This window comes from Argiope bruennichi, chromosome 3, assembly GCF_947563725.1.
Source record: "Argiope bruennichi chromosome 3, qqArgBrue1.1, whole genome shotgun sequence".
NCBI lineage: Eukaryota > Metazoa > Arthropoda > Arachnida > Araneae > Araneidae > Argiope > Argiope bruennichi.
This window is the reverse complement of record NC_079153.1, coordinates 136,193,512-136,213,444: the sequence shown is the minus strand read 5'-3', so window position 1 is coordinate 136,213,444 and position 19,933 is coordinate 136,193,512. Positions and strand designations below refer to the sequence as shown.

The window sequence follows — 19,933 nt, the reverse complement described above, 5'->3', positions numbered from 1 at the left end:
TTTCAAACTTTTTTTATTCGTTGCACGTGAACTAGAGTCTATAAAAACCATTAAAAAATACATAAACATAATTATTAGTAAATACATAAACATAGTTATTTGTAGTCCATGAGCTGAATTCGTCCATTTATGTTACTATGTTTATGGTGTCAGTTACTTTTGCTAGAAAAATTTGCTCAATAAATGTGTCGATTATGTGATCGCTATCCAAGGATAAGAGAGATAATAACTGAGATAATGATGGATAACTTTGGAAATAATGACTGATTGAATCGAGGAATGTTCGATTTATATGGACGTGAAAAATGAATCAAAAGGTTTCATGGCTTCACCCTTTTTCAGTCATTCTGCATTCTAGTCATTTGGCTGAAGTTTTAAATAACGGTGCCAATTATAAGCGGTAGAGTGAAGCAAAAACGTCATCCCAACGTTGCTTTTTTTTTCAATTACGGAGTTTGCAAACAAACAAACAAAAAAAAATACTGTAATAATCAAATTTTATTTCCAGATTTTACGAATCTATCTGTCCATGAGCACAATAACTTTTTCGCCAAGTTAACAGATTTCTTTCGAATTTTGGGTCATTCATTAGAAATGTATCCAATCCTTAGAAGTACTATCCATCTTTTGTATGTGCGGGTATGTGAACGCTGCAACTCAAACAAATGCAATGAAGTTTTCCAGGCATCATTACAGATCGAATTTCTGACACAGTCGTTGGAGACCACAGTATCACGAAGTACAGAAAGTACTATTATTGCATTGGTGTGGAAGTCGAGGTGAAGGCACTTATCTTTGTTTACGAATGATAAGAAATTGTAAAACACCTCCATAAAAGACCGCCATCTTCACCTAATCTTTATTTTTGAGACTATAATTGTCATTCAAAATTAACTGCTGGCCGTCTTCATGATATTTTCTATATTACTTACCTGTATCATGATTCTAGGTTAAATTTAATAGAAATCGAAATTAACATAGAATTGAAAATCTCATTGTACTCATGATCGGAACTACAATACACATTATACTAATAAATGATTAAAAAAAAACTATAAATGCAAAATTTACTTTCTTTTATTTTTGACATTTTTTCGTTATTCCAGTACAGTAGATAAAGCAGTATACATTTAACATGGATAAAGCAGTTACATAGTTAAAATGTACTAGGGAGAGGTAATGTCATACACCCTGTTCGCTTCGCTCATCATCCCCCAAGAATCACTTTGCGATTCTTTTGGTTCCCTACGTGATCTCAGCAAGGCTTCTCTCACCATGTAGTTATGCATTTCGGTTAGTGAAAAAACATTGGAAATGCATTCATTATTAAAGTAATTTTATATTATTTCAAGATACTCTTATAAAATCACTGCTCGTAATTTCAAGAGCCTCTTTTCTTCGGCAATGATTTATGATGTATTTTGCAGCTGAATGCTCTGTCGATGCCAATGCTCACTGAGGATCTGAAGAAAACCCTGAAGCAACTCGAGCTGGCCAAGCAAGATCTGGGTAAGTCTTTTCACCTGATCCCATCCCAATTCTGATTTCTGAAATTGCGCGATGCTTATCAACGTCTCTTTCAGCTTTCTACGAGAGAGAAGTGGAAGAAATGAAAGCACACCACTGCCAAGAACTCAATGATCTGTCCAACAAATTGTTTCAAGTCTTTCACGGAGAAGTGACAGAACGTGAGTTTTTCCCTTTTTATCGTTCAGTCGAGGTTATTCTAAATATAACAATTAATGTGATCAAAATGAATCAATACTCTTAATCATTCAAACAGTATATGAAAAGAATCATTTGCTTATGCTTTTGTATTTTTATAGTGAGTGCAAAGCACCAGGAAGAAATGAACCGCTTAAAAAGCGATCATCAACTACAAGTAAGTTCATAAAAGGTTAATGATATTATTTTTTTTAATAGATTTGTGTAGATAAGCAATATTGTGTACTAACCCCTTCTAGCGACTATCTAGTTGAATGGGATTATTAATTTTGTTTAATTTTAACTAAAACTTTTAATTCATTTGATCATGAATTATTTTTTTTGATGACTTAATATTCAGGATTGCTTCTTTTATCTTTGCATTGAATCCAACATACATTATTGAAAGTGCTGGAGATCGCTTCGCCTTTTAATCTGTATATGCATATGGCGAAACACAGTTTTGGAAACCTCCAGATCAGAGCGCCATTTTTGTCTTGGCACGTCTCTCGTAAAGGACCGTTAATATGACGAAATCAAACCGAAACCTCTTTCTCTCAAAAAAGTCCTTTGATGCAGTACTCGCATAAAAAAAAATATCATAAAGGAAAAACGGGCACTTGTTAATTTAAAGGGGATAAGTATTATGTTTATTTGGCAAAGATTTCTTTGAAGTTGAATTAGTTTTTATGCAATGAAACTAAAAAGAAGACTATTTTCAGAACGTCAAGAGTTTTTTTTAAAGCTTGGACCAATATTTATTATTTATCAACTAAATGACATGTCAAGGTAGTTTTTACGTTTTATCTCTTTCACTTTCATTCTTTTTTCGATTTGACAAGGTGTTCTCAAGTTTTACGAATTCAAACAAACATTTTGCCCTCTGCAAAAGCTTCAATCGGTAGAGCCAAGTGGGAAAAAAAAAAAATCTTCTATCATATTTAATTTCGGATCTGTATTCTTTTGCATATTATGTTTTTCAAGCATTTTTTAATGAATAAAATTAACAACAACAACAACAACCAAAGATTAGAATTGAGATAACTAATTTCATATTTTACGCATACAATGTGTCTTAAGAAAGTAGAACAAGCATTTATTAACTATGGCAACTCGATATCATACATTTTCAGTTCCAAAGTTTCATCAAATAAGGTACTCAAATATATGAAAATACTTTGGTTTCTGTGCAACAGACTCATAAAAAGTTATAAAAATAAAATTTATAAATAACCGCCATTGCGCAAACAATGAGCAAAATGTTTTTCTTACTCATCTACAAGGACTCATAGTTTCATACTTCTGTCTGTTAGATTATGTGAGATATTAGAAAACAAATTTATTGACTTAAACCATTTTTGAAACATTTCTAGCCATTTTCGTTGTAATTTTTATGGATAACCTGTATATCACGAAAGATTATTAAAAGAGCAAATTAAAAAGTAATAAAGCATTTATAAGTTTTCATTACATTTTAAAAAATGTCCATAATTTGCTTTAAAACTTGTTCAATATTAACTTTTTTACAAAGCTGCCTTTTTTAAACAATACTTGCGCAAATACAATTGAGTTGATCACTTGTGATGCAATGAATTGATGAATTCGCTCGCAAAAATCTACAGTGTGTGTATTGGCAAAGACATTTCATTCCTTAGTTCGGACATAATTTCAATCAAAATTAATTCAACATATTGTACAAAATGGAATCAACTGAAGAATTTCTGAAGATACCACACCATACATTTATAGATAATTTACTACATAATTGCTCCTTGATGATCAACTTCTAAGAAGAATGATATTTTACCCTTCCGAAAGTGATCGTTTTGAAGATTGTTTCTGTCTCGATTAAAGTAACATTCGTCCATCCAATTTGCATTTCCCAGGAAAAAAAAGGATTTGATTTGCACTTCGATTTGCAAGCTGTTTCCACTTTGCTTGCTTTAATTGTAAACTTTGTTTGAAAGGTAAACTTTTAATGATATTATTGTTCGTGTACTTACTTATTTCTGTAGAATCATTTTCCTCTTGAAATTTTGTCTTTTAAACATAGCTTTTAGTGCTACTTAGATTTATCTGGAACCTGCGCCACAATATCTGCGATATCTTAAAATATTCAGGTTCTCTCCCTTTACTTTATAAAATCGAAGTCCCAACTGTCAACCAATCAAAGTGAACAATATTTGCGTGATTAGCAAATTTCTTTCAGGTCATTATGATTTCACAGGGTACTTTCTACTTGACAAATATTTGCAAATGATAATTTTTCTGTGTTGAATAGATTTGCGCATCTGAAATAAATGTTTCCATCTAAATTTTAAATAAGCACATAATACATGATTCTATCTGCAAATTTTGTAGATAGAAACGTGTAACTTTGTAAATGCTGAAATGAATGTAAAGCTCTTTACTAATTGATACACTTTACAATATGGAGAACGAATAAAAATGTATTTTTTTTATATTATCCATAGAAACCAAAATATTTCTTACATTTGGCTACCTTATTTAATGAAACTTTGTAATTAGAAGTGTATCCAGGGTAAAATTCCGCAATCCAACGCGGATATACGGGTAAATTACAAACAGTCGGGCGATTATGGAAATAAAACTTTGTTCCATTTTTTACGGACTTTTGGAGTCGAGAAAGCGGCAGTTTTTAAATTTCAATGCTCTGTAAGCAATTATTTCTTTGAGCCTGTCATCTGTCCAATTACCCTAATTTCAAATATTGGAATGTTTTTTTAGTTATTTATTGTGTATAATTGTAATTATACACAATAAAATTATTTATATACAAATAATTAAATTTATTGTGTATAATTACATTATTTATATACAAAATTATATACAAAATTATTTTATACAAAAATTAAATTCATTTACAGAACAGTTTTATTTTTGAAGAAACATAAAAGATTAAAGATTATGTTTTATCGGCTATACAATCTAATGATGATGTTTTTTCTTTCTCAAAATGGATAGATTGAGAATTTAAGCTCTACATTTGACGCCACCTCTCAGGAATCTATAACAAAACATGAAGCAGCGGTCGCCGAATTGCAGCAAGAACTCATCAGTCAAAGAGAAGGTAACGTTTTCTTTCCCTGGGTCTCTTTCATCAGATATTTAGTGACACATTAAAACAGATATGTTTAAAAATCATATTGTTTTGTAGAGCTGCAGCAGTTGCACGTGCGAGAAATCGCCGACCTGGAAGCAAAGCATGCCCAAAGTACAAAGACCCTGCAGGAACACATCGAGCAGTTGCAGAAGAAGTGTGCCGAGCTCAAGCAGCACTCCATGGGCATGGAAGATGCCATGCGGAAGGACACGGACACCAAGCTGCAGGTACTTCACCATACACAAAAGCAGCAGTTTTTAGTTATAATGTTCTCGATCGGTATGGTAATCTTTAAGCGACTTGGAAGATCGCGAGTCCCAGTACTGATTCCAAATCTGGCCTACTAGCGCAGACTTACTCGTGTTAGTTTGGTGTGAAATTCTCATAGTTCATAACACCGATGCACGTTGGTTAGTAGCATCAGCTTAAGAGATTCATATAAAGAAAGATTAGAATACTACTTTAACAAAATAAACTTGATTTGTAATTATTGATGAAGAGCGAATGTATTAAGTTTCAAATTAAACCAAAAATTATCATTTTTCCTCAAGGTGCTTTTTGGATATATCTGCTATTGTCGATTTTTTTTTTAAATTTCATTATCAGTAAAATAATTCAATATGACGAATGATTAATCCATTTGAATATTAGACTATTGAGAAGTAAAAAATGAAAAGAAGGAAAAAAAATTGCAATTTGATCTATGAAAGCCGATTTCCTCTTTCTATTTTTGTTTACTAGATATTTATATTCATTTTAAAGATCTTCTCTTAGTAGCAATGCTTGTGAAAGCACGTCTTCAGTGGGTGTGACGGGCTTTACAGCAGTGATATCAGCATCTCATAATTGTAATCTGTTTTCGATTTCGCTTATCCTTTTTTCGTCCCTTATCTGCAGGGCAGGGACTATTTTCTCTATTTGAAAACTACATGTTGATAGCTCGTAGTAACTCATTAGAGAGATGGAGTTTTATAACCCAGCCAAATCAGCTCCTCACCAGTCTAACCGAATTCAGCTCACCTACTCCAATGCAACCCACTGCAGCTTAAAAATCTTTAACCCAGCCAACTACAACTCTGCCAACATCAGCTTCACATCATCAGCCCAATCACCATTACCTCCACATCATTAGCTTAGCCATCTGCAACTCTCACTCTCCATGTCCACCCAACTGTTTAAATAATCGTTAAGATTATAGTCGCAGGGGCATGGAGAGGTGTTAAGTGTTAAGGTATCCTAACCACTTTATTTGTCAAACGAAACCGCTCAACCCCTTGAACTTGGCAAAAATACAGTTCGACTGGATTATACAAAGTTTAAACAGTGAAAACAAATAAAAAATTTTTTTAAAAAAAATCTAAAATTACAAAAAAAAAAAAAAAAAAAAAAAAAAATGTTGAGTTTTTGGAAAAACGTTTATCCTAATAAAAGATGCAAGAATTAAAATCCATAGAAGGTGGCGATTATTTCTTCTGAATACGAGTTATCTTTTAATGTGACTGAAAACCCAATATCTTCGCCTGCAATAAGTTGTGAGTCAGAGTGCCCTTTTGTATGTCCTCAAAATGCCCTCTTTTATCTCCTGGAACTACCTTGACTTTAGAAACAAGATGTCTTGCATGAGAAACCTTCTCACACAAGACCTTTTGTTGCGCACTTTAAAGGAAACGCTTAAAAATGTTACATCAGTTTTTTTCCAGTACGCACCACTAACCACATTTCGAAGGTTCGAAGTGTCTGTCAAAGTAATTAATATTCTTTTTCTGCTTGCGGATGACCAGGTGATCGACATGCGTTGCGTTGAAATGCGCATAAATAAGAAAAAATAGTAATGGTCAACAATACGTATTTATTGTTGAATTTTTTAACCGGTTGTGCGTTTGACGTGTGTATACGTCAAACGTCAATCCAAATTTGACGCGGTCGATGGGTAATTTTTTTATCTAATAAAAACGAAATCGTATTAGCTTTATTAGGATTTTTTTTTTTACTGAATGAATTTACTATGCAACCATTTGTACTGCGTTCGACGTGTATATGCGCCATCGCTTGACTTTAGAAAGGGGGACTTGAGTGATTTTAAAAAGTAAATTCCACAGTTAACTGGTAAAAGACTTGCATATCATGCATTGTTCTTAAAAAATAAATTCATTCTATCAAATCATTTTAATATTCGTTTTATTGCTATTATTTCAGTGGGTGACTTCTAGGAAAGTTGATCTCGAAAAAGAAGTGGAAAGTCTAAAAGCAGTATTAGAAATGAAGAACAAAGAGCTTCATACACTTCGAGTACAAAATTTAGAAATGGAAAAACAGGTATGAAAATTTTTATCTTTAAATTTGAAGCTTTATTTTTCGTGTGAAGCATAATCTTAAAGATCTTTTTTAAAAAATTTTTTTCTCACAAACCTGCAAATTAAACGTGTTAAATAGTTGAGAATATTTGAATGAACTGAATCGAGTTAAATTTTGAAATTTAATTTTATAATGCACCATCATAGTAAAGCAGATTAGCAGTTTTCACGGCATTATAAATGCAAAAATGTTAATTTTCTGCAATTAATAAAAATATGGTATTAGTTGTTCTTAAGATGCACTTTAGTATGGTTGGATGCATCAGTTCACTTGGATTAGCTTAATCGATTTATTTCTTGATTAACAAATGTAATTTTTTACAAGTGAGAATTCCATGATGAAGATAGAATTTATATTAAAGATGGACAGTTGATGGTGTTCAGATCAACTTCCCCACCTACGCGTGGTACATTGGTCATTTGTAGATGAATTCCAGTGTCGGCCTTTTCAAAAGATCATATCTTTTCGAGCTCCGGTCCAACACTTCTCGGCTGACTCTAGCTGTTGGCTATCATCGGAAGAATGAAGAGCGCTCTCTCGTGGAGTTAATTTACCACATTAGTTTCAATTAACAGTTTCAGTCTCAGTGGACTAAGGGCAATCAGTCGAATACATCTCGACAATGGACTCCATCAGAAAAGAATGTAAAAATAAAAATAATAAATAAGTTAATTTTAATCACCATCGTAAGGATATGCAAATTTTGTTTTTGAATTCTGAAGTTTTTTGAGTCACCAAAGCTTTGCTTTTGCAGCTGGAGGAGTTGCCCTTGGCCAGGGAGAAGATCAAAATGCTTCAGGCGAGAGCAGAAGATCTAGAAGCTCTGATGATCGAGAAGACCAAGCTAGAAAGGTACGCATGCGCTTATTTGTTTATTTATTGGATGGGAGAAGTTACCGAGACGTCGGGATTCATGTCCTCTCTCTCTCTCTTTCAGGAAACTGTCCACCGAAAACCAGCAGATCCGAGACACCTACGAACGGGAGAGCAAAGTGAACAAGAGACTCTCCATGGAGAACGAAGAGCTGCTTTGGCGTATCCGGCAGGCAGAACAGAGTTTCCTGTCCGACTCCTTTTCTGGTAAAGAACTTTTTTTTTTCTTTTCCTTTCGATTTTTATTTTTAGCGTGCTTGAAGGGGTGTGATAGAACTTTGCACTAGTAAACAATGAGATTTCGGGGCATCCCCTCTTGGAAATTCGTGTTCTAGAGCATGAAGTGAGCACTACCGTAGTAGTAACTTCAAGCTCTGAGAAAATAATCAGTATTTTGTCAGAGGAAATTATTTACATTAACTTAACATTTAAAATTTTATCTTTTCGACGATATCAATCCCATTTTTCCCCCCTAATTCCTTTAAAGATTTAACATAGATGATTTTGAAATAAGCAAATTTTACATGTTTATAATTTATTTCATGACATGTCTTTGAGAGGGTTTTGTATAGCATATTATTTCGGTCAAAAGTTGTTTCTACATTAAAAAATACTATACGCTAGCCGCTTCTGGCGACCAATCGGTTCGTCGGGATTATTTGTCTCTAAAATTTTAATTAAATATTTCGTATAACTTGGTCTTAATGTCTTCTTCAGCAAAATATTTTAAAGCTTCAGTCTTTGATAATCATATAACATAATAGTTTAGAAGTTTTAAATCCTTTTGTTATTGTCGTCTTTAATTTTTGTCTTCGCCTCTAAAAGTTGAACTTTATTTTGAGATGGAAGTGATTAAACTTCAGTTAATACAAAAACGTTTTTGCTGAAACTAAACATTTTTTAAAAATATGAGTACAGAAAAGAACACCATTGAAGTCTTGTAAGTAATACAGAATATTTCTTTTAATTTATACAATATTTCGAAGGGTTTTTCTATAAAAATTTCTCTTGCTCAACTTACTGACTCTTCTGAAAAATTTTCTTTCAGTTTTCTGTCGTAATTCTAAAATTTTTTCTATAACGTAAATAAAATTTCATTTTGTTTCGGTAAATATACTTCTGGAAAATTTTTTGAAGTACTTTAGTCCTTTGATCCTAAAGAATCATATTCAGTGACATATTCTTAAACTCTAATTTTTAAATTAAAAAAAAAAAGTTTCTCTCTCTCTCTCTTGTGGAGCCAAATCTGACCCAGTTATGATGTTTTGGATGTCATTATTTTTGAACAGTCAGCTATTTCCTTATTTAGGCAATCAGCCTTGGGGAAACTCCATGTGTTGATAAGCGTATTTTCCACAATGAAGCTCTTTAAAAAAAAAATCGCACGTTTGTATGAAATAGTGATACTTGGATTTTCACAACTCAAGACAACTTTCTTGGAAAAAGGAAATTTTTTATTAATATCGAAAGGATATTTTATTAAATAAGACCGGTGCTCTGCATAAAAATTTAAAAATTATGTAACTTATCAGAACATTTATTAAACTGTATAAAATAAAATTATTTACTTCATTTAGATCTTTTTTTTTATTAAATATGTTTATATCTGTTACTAAAAGTCTAGAAATCAGCTGTTGGACCCCGATTAGCGAGGATATCCTGTTTGTATTTCATCACATTTCTCTTAAATAATTGACTTAATAGATATTTTAAAAGGTTAAAGAAACCATTCTTTCACATTTATTTTTCGAGAAATTATCATGTTCCAGATTTAGTTTATTTCATGCAGACGCTTGTTAAAATTAAGTTTTGCTTAATTAAAAAATTAAGTTAAACTCTTATTTATTTATCACTTTGATAAAAAAAAAAATTCTCATGCTCGTACATATTGAATTTTGTATGAAAAAACTGTCCAGAAAATATGCTTAAAATGTTTTTTAAAAATTGAAAAAAAATAATAATAAATTATATAGAAAAATAATAGGTTACAGTGAAAAGATGTAGCAGTTGCATTACTCTACCTTCTCCTTCAGATAATAGCTAGCCGTGCCTGATTAGGTACGCATCCCACAGTGCATTGCGATTGTAAATAAAGAGTTAAGATGCTGTTCTGTTTAGGTGCATGCGTTAATGTCTTGTCTTCTGTGCACGGATCATAATAATCTTCATTCTACCACAGCTTTATTTATTTATTGCTATAACATTCTCGAAAGTTGTTGCCGAAAAACTCCAACATTTTGCTTAATTTTTTTTTTAATCGCTCTGAGGCACATATTCCTACCATTCAACGTATATTTGTTCCAAGTTTGGTAGTTGTAGGTCGCACATTCATCTTTATTATAAGTAAAGATAAAGGTGAAAGGATCTTAACCTTTCGCGGCCCAATAATTTTATTAGAAAGTTGGTAGTCAGTTTTAAAACGAAATAAGGTAAATTTGATTAAACTAGGGGGTTCCGCCCTCTGCTCGCTTGTGCTCGCCAACCCTGAAGAACTGCAAAAACAATGAAAGAAATAAGAAAAAAAAAAAAAAAATGTAAAGCAAAAAGTACACTCGTACGTTCTTTGTAAACACAAATAACCTTTCATTTAAATAACTTTATACATCCATCAAATAAACACATTTTAAAAAATTGTGCTTTTTTCAAATTTGGGAACTATACCATAGAAACAGAATAAAAAATTGATATTTACAAAAGAACAAATTCAAAAAAATTGTGCTTTTCTCACAATTGTTCAAATTTGGAAGCTATACTACAGAAACAGAATAAGAATTTAATATTTATAAAATAAATTGTCTGAAAGCAACTATATTCAAATTCAGTCCATTCCAAAATAAGATAAAACAATGAGAGAAATTTTAAAAAAATGTATGGCAAAAAGTACACTCGAAAATTGAATCTAATTCTCCTCTTGGAAACAGCAAGGGATAGGGAATCACAATATTGGTTTAATGGAGAAATATTTTTGCAGCTATCACCTACAGGATAAATACAGATGTCTTGATTAGCAGGTGGTTCGCCATTATCTCCAACAAATATCGCTGCAATTTCTGATTTTGCAATGGGTTGGTTATATCTGCGTATATCTAAATTTTTGGTCTCCATGAAAACCAACCTGATATTTGTAACAGGATACATCTGCAGGTAACAATTGATGAACATATTGATTGCTCTCAATATAGAATCCAATCTTTCCATCACAGAGAGCAAACATCCTTCATTTCTCCCCATGCGTTTTTCAGTGTTTTCACTGATATCAAACACATATAACTGACCATAACCTGGTTTGTTGTGACCACTGTATAAAGGAGAAACCATGTGGTATATCTGACCCTGAATCCTATAGCAATATGGTCCTGCTCCTGGGGGAGGTTCAATTTCAGCTCCCATGGAAGCAAAAGCTAAAGCAAATTATATTCTCTTATATGCTTCCGATAATTTCTTCCTTCTATTGAATCACTGATTAGCAAGTCTTTCAATATTTCTGGTGGATTCAACAGATGTTCCGAAACAAGTTTTATCGCGATAACATTTCGTGTATATGCCACTTGAATTTGTTTCTTTTCACTAGTAACGTGCCTGGCAAAAAGAACAGAGCCCTGTCATAGTCCTACAACTATGCTCCTGTACTTAGGAAATTTCGCTCCGTACACAAAAACGTTTAATTCTACCTCGTTCACTACGACTGGATCTTCTTATGAATGATTCTTGAGAATTTTCATTCGACCTGTCTTCTCTTTTTCGACGATTTCGTTTTAAAATCGATGCAGCACAACTTAAACCCATCGTAAAAATTTTTTGTTCGGTGTTTTTTTTTTTTTTTTTTTTTTTTTTTGACAGTTTATTTTTTTTTGTTTAAAAAAGTTTCAAACTGATGCAAGAATAGCGTTCGCTTGAAATCTTATCAAATCACGTGTTAATGTTTCCGAGAGAGGTCGAAGTATTGCCAAACGGCGATTAACAAATTCGGCCTGATTTTGCGTCCATGTAAGCGTTTTGTGAAAATACGGTTGTCAACAATCAGAACACAATGCGCATGCATGAATTTTCTACACCAGTTGGGATAACGCAAATGCGTGAATTTTTTACGCCAGTTTTGGTAACGCAGTGTAGATTAGAAATTTTAATTTCCTTCATTCTGTTTTATTTTAATTCAAAAGTACTTCAGAATGAATCCGAAAGACCGATTAATTAACAATGTTTCATTTTAAATGCATCAAACACTAAGAAAATAAACAGAATCGTTTGAAATAATCGGTCGAAAATATGTTAAGCCTAATCTCGTTAGGTGGGGAGGGGACCTGAAGCCTTACTCATTTGGCGATGTCAGATTTTGCCAAACTGCGATTAACAAATTCGGCCTGATTTTGCGCCCACGTAAGCGTTATATATATAATATGGGAAAAAATACAGTTGTAATGATTTTATTTATTTGCTTATGTCAATGAAATATGCCCAATGGTACTGGAGAGTGTATCGCAAAAGGTTAATCCCGAGCAACGCCATATATAAAAATTAGTCTGAAATAAAAGTTGGATGGTATTCGTACATTAGATATTTGATTTAGTGGTTATGGGGTTTTCCTCCAGAGAGAATGTACATTGAGGCAGGATTCTTTTTTGGAAATGGAGAGTAAGGGATCAATGTATGAGGTATTTGGGTTAAAATGAATAACAAATTAGGGACGTTATAGCTTAGGAACTACTTAGGGACGTTAGGACTGGTTTTGCTAGTTATTTTTATAGATGGTTAAACGAACAACTGGTTGTCGAGAGCAGTTACTTTACTTTTCTAGCATGAAATAATAAACAATTTTGTTCAGTTGCAGAATATCCAGAAGATGTTGAGAATGGCTCCATTTCTCCAACAAAATCTCCACCCCCTCACATGTCCCGTTCTGTGTTCTTCACCTACATGGACAGAGACGATCAGACCTCCTCTCCAAGGGCACAGTACAAAAAAGTCACTCCAGGGTTCGCTGCCAGCTACAAGACCTCTCCGTACAAGTCCCCACCAACCCCGAGTCCTCGCAGACCCAAGAGCAACTCAGAACCTCCGCAGCCACTCTCGCATGGCAGCAGTACGCCCCTCAAAGGTTCCAAACAGAGCAGTCTCAAGCAGAAAAAAAGGCCGAGGTCCGGCAGCGACTGCGGGAAAGTCAACAGTGACCAGGCTGACGTCACCTTCCTGTCCATAGCGGGCAGCATGACTTCCTCCATGAGCAGCGAGAACTCGGTGTTCGGGGAGCGACTTCTGGAAGAGCACAAGGAACAGATTTTGGAATCTCTGGAGATCCTTCGAGAACAACGAAGCACAGAGAGCAGCAGAGGGGAAGAGACAACGCCGAGCCTGGAGGGCGAGGACATGTCCCGCTCCTCCGAGTTCTCGGATCCAAAGACTTATTACCACATGACCTTTCCTGTATCAGGAATGCCCGATTGTGACATCAGCGTGGCAGCACAAGCTATACATTCCACATCGGAGAGTACCAGTCCCGCAGGGGAAACACAGAGCGTCGGTACATCTGCAGGCGATTGTGAAAAGGAAGAGGGAGACAGTATTGATTCAGCCAAAAATGTCCACGAGTCCAAAGAAGATCGATGGAGAACTATTTAATGAGACTCCTTTATGTTTTGAATGGGAGCATATATTAAGGACGAGCTTTAATGGGATGATCCTGATATTTTATATAAAATATCATTGCCAAAAAATTCACAATTTTTTAAGGTTTTCTGATCTCATTTCATTAATATAAGAAGGATTCGCATTATTTTATGATTTGATATTACTTTGAAAACTTCCAATTAAATGCAAGATAATTACGTTTGAAATTTATATCTGAATTTTTCTTTATTGAAGTGATTTAAACTTTTTTTTTTTTTTCATAACAGTAATTATGTTTTTTTCACAGATTCTAATATTAGTTTTAGGAATTGCGCTGAGATTTAGGGCAAGACAAGCGAAGCTTATAAGAACAAATAACTTAGATCTTTATTCTAAAATTAAAATTTATATTTACCGGTGAAGATTGATTTATTTCTATGTCTTAGAAGTGTAGATAATAAAATGTTGTTAATGAATGTTTTATAACGACTGTGGAAAGTAACAAAAGTTCAGAAGTGAATGTAAGGAAGAAAATGTTATGTTTCTATAAATGAAGATATGCCAATTAATTTATGTATAGATATTTTATCTGAAGTTAAAATAATTCTAGTCATCTAGAATGCCATGCATTTTAGTAATATAACAATTTGCCACAAAGTGTATTAGCTATAAACATGAAATAGCTCATTAAACATAGCGAGTTTATTTTGGTTTCCGCTTCTTACAAAGTTTTAAATGTTTTACTTAAATACAATGTACATTTTATTCTATACTTTCGACTGCCCTCTTTGTCAGGTGTTAAGAATTTGTTTATATTTTATCTAAACAGAAGACGCATTCAAGCAATGCCAATTCAATTTGAAACCTTAAGACTGTTGCTATGCCAATTGCTGTTAACAATTGCTATGCTTCCGAATTTGAATCGCTAAGTTCATTGTTCATCTCGACCTTGGCAGAAAACAAATAATTTTTTGGTAATATTGAGCAAATGAATAGATTACCCTCCAGATTCACTGTAGCTTTGTGTGATTTAGTAACTGCTTTTCCAAATACAAAAATGTTGTCTTTAAGAACAAAGAAAATGTGATTAATTTAAGTATGACTGATTGTATGTAATATATATATATATATATATATATATATATATATATATATATATATATATATATATATATATATATATATTGTGATGAAAAATGTTTGCAGCTTACTGTGAATGCTTGATTGTAAAAATTAATTTTGTACATAATAAAGAATTATATGGATAGAGATCTCATTGCCTTATACATGAATCAATATTTAATTTATACCATCCATTTACCATTAAAGGCTATATACCATGATCTCTAGATCTCTCAAATTTCTTTTCAAATATGTTATAATTGATCAAAAAGTAGTGAACATTTTCCGTAATCAAATTGCTTCTGACCAAAACTGGTTTTATGGACAACAAAAGAATGAAACAAATTTTTAACTTCAAAACTTTCTGCATCTCATATTCATATTTTAAATTCCAATGCATAAATTGTAAAATTTTTAAAAACCAAAAACTATTTTAATGAATTTTGTTAAGAATGTGCTTCTATTCGTTTTCATGCCCTTAGTAAACGAAAATAAATTGTAACGTTCTTACATCATTATTTCAAAACATTTACTTCAAACTTTAAAAACATTGATTCCCCAATATATGATCATGGAATAATGAAAATATCCATGCATTTGTTTATAAGTATCAATCACAAACTGCAACAAATCTACAAAACTTATGTCACGATGCTGCTGCTGCTGCTGACTGATTCACAAAGCATTTTCATTTGACATTATGTGCGAATAGTTCGTTTGTAAATGTATAATACATCAGTGTAACTGCAAATTATATTACAAATGGTTCTGCTGAGATAAAGCATAGCTGAATGGAACCATCCAATTTTATTGTATGGAATAAAAGAGATACGTTATTCAGAATTATAAGCCTTAGAAGGTGCTTAACAGGATTCAAATATTTAAACTTTGGAAATCAACCAATTCAATTTTTAAAACATTTATTTGGTTGGCAATTAAGAAACTCGTATTCCAGCACAATCTACAACGATGCAAATTTCGACATCCATCTACGAAGTTCCGATTGTTGCTATCGATTTGCCATGACTGCTTATGACAGAAGAAATGCAGCTGTGGCAATATCAAAAGGATTTGTAAACAAGTTTTGCAGCCATAATTTAATTTTGAGATCGCAACACAAGCATTCATACAACTCGCCATCACGGCCACAACTAGATGTTTATTTTACAAACACATTCACAATTTAGTTGAAACAAAATTCATAAAAAAAAGAAGAAAAAAAAATGTTCATTTCACTAGAATCCCTAACCCTTCTTACGAGCAAGAATTTAAGAGAAGAGAATGTGATAAATGCTAATTAAAGTATTTCCATCAAAACATATCAACTGGAAACAGCCTGTCATTACTTCAGGTACTTTTCCGTTTCCGAGGGCCGTAAAAAAAAATCGCCAAACTGTGGGCGAAAATAATTCAACAGTCACCAACGGCCCTTGGGAACGGAAAAATACCGCATTTTTGAATTTATATTCTAAGTTGCTGTGTTAAAATCTCGATTCATAAAATTATTTGTTTTTGATAAGTATTGAAAATATATTTGCCTTCTCAGATAACTAGGTTATAGAAATAATCTCTTATATTAACACCACTTTTTTTTAAAATCATTTAGTTCATCTACAGAGCATTTTTTTCTTTTCTTTTCACCGTTTTAACATTGCAATCTTTGCTCATTCATATATTTAAGATAGTTAGAGCAAAATTTTTATACAATCTCTTTTCTGTTGTGAAAATTCTCTATTCCATCACACTTTTTTTTTCCATTGATCTAAAGCCAATTATTTTTCGATGTACGTATGTTTCTTATTTAACACTTTGAATTAAAGAAAAAGACTTCAGTTATGGCCTTGCCATCAGATGGGAACATTAGAATCTCAATTTTTATGTAACTTCTGACAAGAATTTACATCCTCTAAATATTATAATAACCAGCAAGAGTGGTCTCTCCAAACTTTCTCACATATCTCTAATACAGGTGTTATCCTCAACCAGTAAACAATCTTGGATAATGCCTGGTTTACACTCGGCCATTTATAAGATGGCCAATAGGCAACGCATGCGCATAAAGACTGATTTATGTTTGCCACAATTTCATAAGATAGATTCAAGCACTCCATGATAGGTTATAAATTGCTCTTTTGGCGTCCATGAATTTTTCTTTTTCATTGCGTACCGTATTAAAATGGATATTTACACAAAGAAATATGGTAAAATAAAAAAAGACAACATACTTAAATTTGAAAAATTATGGAAAAGAAATGGCAAATAAAAGGAAAACACACACACAACCTTGCATCAGAAAGAACAAAAGGAATTAATCTACAAGTGATCAATTTTTTCCCGCCACAAAAAATTGCCACATTCTACAAATGCATACGCTGTAAGAAAAAAATACAATACAGCGGCACGCTGTTGTCCCGTCGGAACAATTACTTGCCATCGACCGACAGCATTTTTCGGCCTTTCTACGCATGCGCTGCTTACTGGCCGAGTGTAAACCCAGCATAAGAAAATGTTTTGCATGGCAGTTACGAAATACTAACATTTGGAATGCATTCTTACTGATCCTTGGCGACCAATTTCCTGACATGTGGTTAATGGCAGCACCCGACAACAAATGCGTTTTTCCCAATCGACTGTAATCAAAATTTGACACGGAATACAATTGTAGTCACCAAATCACATACAAGATTTGATATATTTAGGTCACTCCATTTTTGAGGTATCACTTTTAAATGTTTCTGAAAATGCAGATGTTCAAAGCCTTGTTCGATTTGGCTCATTGCTTGATAGGCGTCTATAGTATCGATCTTAAATCTAAGTTCCTAATTTTATGCATCTAGCTCTCTTCATTTTGTAGTTATTGTATTAACTTCTATTCGAACAGCTCCTCTGAACAGATTTTGTTTAAAATTTGAGAGAAATCTACAAATTTGTTGTAAGAATATATACCAAATGTTATCCAGCTCAAAGCATTTTTGAATTACTTTATCACAGACATTTTCCAAAAATATTTTTTTCGAACTCGGGGTGGTTTAAAACATTGGAGATTTGTCAAAATCTCCAGTTTTTGTTCGAGTTCGACCATTACAATTTGATTCTTTGATATTCCAAACTCCACAGAATTCTATTCAATCAAAAAGCATACTATTAAAAAAGTTATTGAATTCTATTAAAACAGAATCACAATTTTTTTTTTTTTTGTAGTTGCTTGCAATTTACAAGAAATAATAATAATAAAAAAAAAACCCTTTCATCTTAAATATTAAGAATGGACTATTTTGACCATTTTGAATGGATTATTTAGATCTGAACAACCCATACTCCAAGCAAGTACATAATTGTAGTAGAAAATATTGGTTACATTAGTCTTGGCATTCATCATTTCAAATCTCTTAACTATTTTTCTAATTAATGAACTATTTTTAGCATTATGCTCCTAAAGAATCCTATGCTAACTTTGGTGATATCAACATATGAATCTTTACATTAAAAAAAAAACGAAAGAAGTATTAATTACAGTTGTTTGGATTTCCAGAACAAAAATACTTTAGTTTTTAAACAGCAGTAAAAAGGGTTAAAAAATTTTTCTTCTTCTTTTGTACTCTCTGCAAAAAAAAAAAAAAAATGGTGGACACTTTTTTAGTAGATTGTTAAAATGATTGGATAATTTTGATCAATGATAAGAGAAATCTCAATATGACAACTAGAGTTGGGTTCTTGCTACATTAAATAGGGAATTTGCTCTTTACGACATATAGCACAATTGTTTCAAATTTTGATTGTTCGTTCAGCAACAATTGCATTCCCTAAATATCTGCTTCTGCAAAAATTCTAGGAAAATTTACTACTCTTTGAAACTTTTAGTTGTACCCATTTTTCTCAAGCAAATCTTTGAATAAATAATATATACTAGATAGAAAGAGGTTCAATATTTCAAATGGTATTGTTTGCCACACTTAAATGAGTTGTTTACAACATGCAGGTTACAATTACCACCATGGTGAAAATTCCTTTTACTTTTCATCATTCAATCAACCAGTCAGAAAACTTCCAATTTACTGCTGTACCATCTATTGAGGTAGATTTTTTCCCCTCTCAAATCCATTTCCCCATAGGAATCATGGAAGACTTGCTCGTAAAATATCTACAGAAGTAGATTGCTCAGTAAAGTTGCAGATGCATATTTGGTTTCATTTCAACTCCTTTGTTTCTTTCATCCCAAAATATAAACTGTAAAACCTTTTATTTCATTTGCAAAGATTTGCTGAATGATTTACCATTTATTAAACCATACAGAAAATAAAATAAATCATACACTTAAGTAAAACACCATTAATATGTGGAGCAAAAATGGAATTAAGAAAGAGAATTTAGTTGGTCCATAGAAGAAAATTTTAAAAACCTTGCAGTTGGGGAATATTTTTATAAAAATGGTATGAATAATAAATATCCAAACAACACAAGGATCATTTGAATCCTACATCTTGTAAGCATTTTGAAGACACAATAGCATCATAATTTTTAGCATATTTTTTCCAGGGACTAGATACAGCAAAATAAAACTTAGTGAATTTTCAAAACCCTAGGAATCTTGATATTGAATGAGGAATTTGATATATCTGACTGGTAGCAATGAACAGTTTTTGAATCAATACAGAAAATTAAATTCCAGAAGAGTAAATCTTTTTTTTTTTTTTTTTTTTTAAGCATTTCATCTATCAGGTATTTTCTATGGTAACACATGATTGGCAATCTGAACTAATCCCCCAACTCTTTACAATTTTAGTTTTGTATCTCAACATGAACACCTGCCCCCCCCCCCAAAAAAAAAAAATCTCATAGTTTGATGGAAGATTCTCTCACAGACATACTTTACAAAGAAATGAGAATTCCCCTCACAATGGTATATGAAATGATGCTCAAAACGTTTGGATATTCTTTTTTACCAGCCATCCATATTATTTTTGCATATTATTGAAGAATCATCTAATGTATACATTAATAGAAATTTGTTAAATATTACTTTCTTAGTGCTCACAAAGTTACTGAGTACAAAGTTTACTGATAAACTGAAATAATTATATATCCTTTCAATAGTGAGTTATGAACTTGACAGTAAAATTCAGAATGTTTTACATTATAAAGATTCCCATA

The 19,933-nt window shown here is 32.4% G+C and overlaps 1 protein-coding gene across 8 annotated transcripts in view; it reads left to right on the top strand.

Annotated features, from left to right (window-relative positions):
* The window catches only part of LOC129963103 (uncharacterized), a 166,992-nt gene extending 152,212 nt beyond the window's left edge, over positions 1-14,780 (top strand). For all 8 annotated transcript variants that reach the window (XM_056077172.1, XM_056077174.1, XM_056077173.1 and 5 more), the window contains 9 exons: positions 1,428-1,509; positions 1,584-1,688; positions 1,827-1,882; positions 4,690-4,795; positions 4,883-5,055; positions 7,025-7,144; positions 7,938-8,035; positions 8,121-8,263; positions 12,879-14,780. In XM_056077172.1, coding sequence (XP_055933147.1) covers positions 1,428-1,509; positions 1,584-1,688; positions 1,827-1,882; positions 4,690-4,795; positions 4,883-5,055; positions 7,025-7,144; positions 7,938-8,035; positions 8,121-8,263; positions 12,879-13,672 — 1,677 coding nt within the window. In that variant the 3' untranslated portion in view covers positions 13,673-14,780. The remainder of the gene's footprint in view (positions 1-1,427; positions 1,510-1,583; positions 1,689-1,826; positions 1,883-4,689; positions 4,796-4,882; positions 5,056-7,024; positions 7,145-7,937; positions 8,036-8,120; positions 8,264-12,878) is intronic.
* Positions 14,781-19,933: the final 5,153 nt, after the last annotated feature.